Below are 3,308 nucleotides of genomic sequence, written 5' to 3' on the forward strand. Positions count from 1 at the left end.
ATTTTTTAAAATCATTAAGCAAGAAATTTCAAATAATTAAAATTTTATCATCTAAATATGCAAAACATCATAATGTCATAGTCAGCATGATTACCATAAACTCATTATCAAAGCATATAATAGGAACTATATTTAAATCGAAAAAATACCAAAATATTATATTATTATTGAAAAAAATATCAACTCTTTTTGTGGAAAAAAAAAGAATCAAACGGAGAGTTAACCGGGAGAAGTTTAGATCAGAGTTAACAGGGGACCGACAAATCATATATCGAATCGAGTTGGACTCGGAAACGTTGGGATCAGAATTGTCGAGACAATCAAATCGGTTGCCTATTTTAGTAATTTTACCATTGAGTTTAGTCCGGTTCAAGGGTGGACAATTCCATGTTTTTTCTACTTTCAAGGGTTTCTAGACTCGAATGGATCCAAAGCCATCTATCTGGAATTGGTTGAAGTCGCTATCAAATTTGCATCCAATTCCCACGAATTTGGAGCAAATTAGTTCACGGCTGACTTCAGCTACCATCTTTCACGTGTCTCTTTCTCATATGGGCCTTGCATTTGTCACTACGAACGTGGGTTTACTTCCATCAAGAGAATTTTCCCCGCAGCCACCCTCTTTCGTACCTTAAACCCTCTTTTTCTCCCCAAACTTTAACAAAAACCCTGAAAATTCATCTGATCATATCAGCCTGTGAAGAAAGATCTCTGGGATTTCGGCAGATCAGATATGGGTTTTCTTTGAAGAAGGGGGAATGACTGATTTCAGAACAAAATTGGGGGTGGAAGGAGGCGGGTATTACTATTATGGTATATGCACCGCCGGTGGAATGTTCAGCGCCGGTGCCACCCATCTCGCCGTCACCCCTCTTGATGTCTTGAAAGTCAATATGCAGGTCAGATACCTTTTTCCATTAACACGCTTACACATAAAAATTCTTCATTTTGCATCAATTCTCCGTAACGATTTCGCAACTATTTTTGCGTTAGGGTTCTTTGATCTTTACATACTTTTGACAATTTTCGTGTCAATTTCATTAACATAGGTGAATCCAATCAAGTTTCACAGTATCGCCTCTGGTCTCAATATTCTCTGGAAAGAAGAAGGTCCTTCGTCTCTATGGAGAGGATGGTCGGGTAAACTATTCGGCTATGGCGTTCAAGGTGGATTCAAATTCGGACTTTACGAATTCTTCAAAAGACGTTACACAGATCTATTAACAGACGAAAGACAAAGCATCGTATATTTTCTCAGCAGTGCATCTGCTCAAGTATTTGCAGACATTGCTCTTTGTCCATTCGAAGCTGTGAAAGTTCGTGTCCAAACACAACCCAATTTCGCAAAGGGATTATCAGATGGGTTCCCAAAATTATATTCACGAGAAGGAATTTCTGGATTTTACAAGGGACTTCTTCCACTTTGGGGACGTAATCTTCCATTTTCAATGATCATGTTCTCAACATTTGAGCATTCGGTTGACCTAATCTACAAAAAAATTGTTCAAAAGAGAAAGGAGGAATGTTCGAGGGGACAACAATTAGGGGTGACATGTTTAGCTGGGTATACTGCTGGAGCTGTGGGAACTGTGATTTCGAATCCAGCTGATAATATCGTGTCTTCTTTATATAACAAGAAGGCTAATCACACAGTGTTGCAGGTTGCAAAGAGTATTGGAATGGTGAATTTGTTTACAAGAAGTCTTCCTATAAGAGTTGCACTTGTGGGACCTGTTGTGACTCTTCAATGGTTTTTCTATGATACGATTAAAGTGCTTAATGGACTGTAAGTGCTCGTGTTCTTCAGTTTCTGATTATTTGATCTGTTTTACAATTGAAGTTTAATCGGAAATTGTTTAATTGTTATAGGCCTACGACTGGAGGGGTTAGCTTAGGGGTAGAAGGAGATGCATGAAGCATTGCTTCAATGGTGGTTCACTTTTGAGGTCTCCTTCCTGCAATTTTAACACTCATTAACATTTTATTGGTTTGTATAAGTATAAAAATATATACAAAATGTAGTTCTTTTTTTCTTGGTTTATAGAAATTGTAATGCTTTGTTCTTAAAGAAACATTATGCGCTTCAAAGATGAATGAAAAAAGTAAGATACGAGCTCTGATGTGAGGAATAAAAATGTCAGAAAATGTTATGGGCAATGAAGTCGTTTGAGCTTTTTATGACATGCTTGAGAATTTATAAGTTTGTAAAACAGAATTTTTATTATTATATGTTATTCTATTATCTTATTAATTATTTCATGAGACCTACTATAGTGAAATGTAGAGGCGTGAGTAGGCCGGGTATCCGCCCTCATTGTCTGGAACTGGAACCGGAATCGGTGGTTCCTGAAATGTTGGAAATGGAACTGAAACTAATAATAGTCACCTGAAATGTTGGAACTGGAATTGAAACTGATGATAATGGTTCCTTAAATATTGTTAACCCTTTATTTTTATAAAACATATCATTATACACTTATAAAAAAATATTTTTTTCTTTCATCACTTTCATTTGAAACTCTCATGTATTTTTTCTTTAACCATATTCGTTTGAAACTCTCATTTTTCAATTTCTTTCTAATAATAATTATAATTTGGTTAATTAGGTTAAATAAATATCAAACCAAAAGTATAATTATATATAAACTAAATTTCAATATTAAAATAATATAAAAGTTTTTTTTTTTTTTTTTTTTTTTTTTTTTTTTTTTTTTTTTTTTAACTTTGGGAGAATTTCATATATGTCCTCCTTAAACTTTCAAAATATCATATTTGTCCAATTTAATTTCTCAATATCATATTTATCTTTTATTAACCTTCAAAATATTATATTTGCCAAAATCATTTTTTTATAATGTTTTTAATATTTTATAATCATTTTCTATACCTTAGAGTTATTGTAATAATTAAGAAATTTAACCATATTATCCTTACGTTTATGATAAATTGATAATGGAATGTGAACTTCTAAATTGTTGGAATGTCTACCTCTTGACAGTAGGGATTGGCAGTTTGTCCCAAATCCCGATCCCGTACCGGTACTGTACCGGAACCGATACCGAATCGTACAAATTTAAAAATACGGGACGGTACTTGGTACTCCGAATCATGAAATTAGGGAATCGGTACCGTCAGTACAGGTACTAGTACCGAGTACCGGTACTGATATCGGTGATGTTAATTCGGTTCGGTACTCGGGATTAACTTTTAATTAAATTCGGTATTCGGGAAATCGGGAACGGGACGAGTCGATACCGATTCTGTCCCACCCTTATCAGATTAAAGCTATAACTTTTGAACAGTTTAGA

At 34.6% G+C, this 3,308-nt stretch overlaps 1 protein-coding gene across 1 annotated transcript; it reads left to right on the forward strand.

Moving 5' to 3' along the window:
• Positions 1–374: 374 nt before the first annotated feature.
• Positions 375–2,259, forward strand: PHT3;3 (phosphate transporter 3;3). The gene is made up of 3 exons (XM_078984593.1): positions 375–899; positions 1,050–1,786; positions 1,870–2,259. Exons 1-3 carry the CDS (start codon positions 759–761, stop codon positions 1,913–1,915), a joined length of 924 nt encoding a protein of 307 aa, XP_078840719.1. The 5' UTR covers positions 375–758; the 3' UTR covers positions 1,916–2,259.
• Positions 2,260–3,308: the final 1,049 nt, after the last annotated feature.

This window comes from Lactuca saligna, chromosome 3, assembly GCF_052625555.1.
Source record: "Lactuca saligna cultivar CGN05327 chromosome 3, ASM5262555v1, whole genome shotgun sequence".
Taxonomy (NCBI): domain Eukaryota; kingdom Viridiplantae; phylum Streptophyta; class Magnoliopsida; order Asterales; family Asteraceae; genus Lactuca; species Lactuca saligna.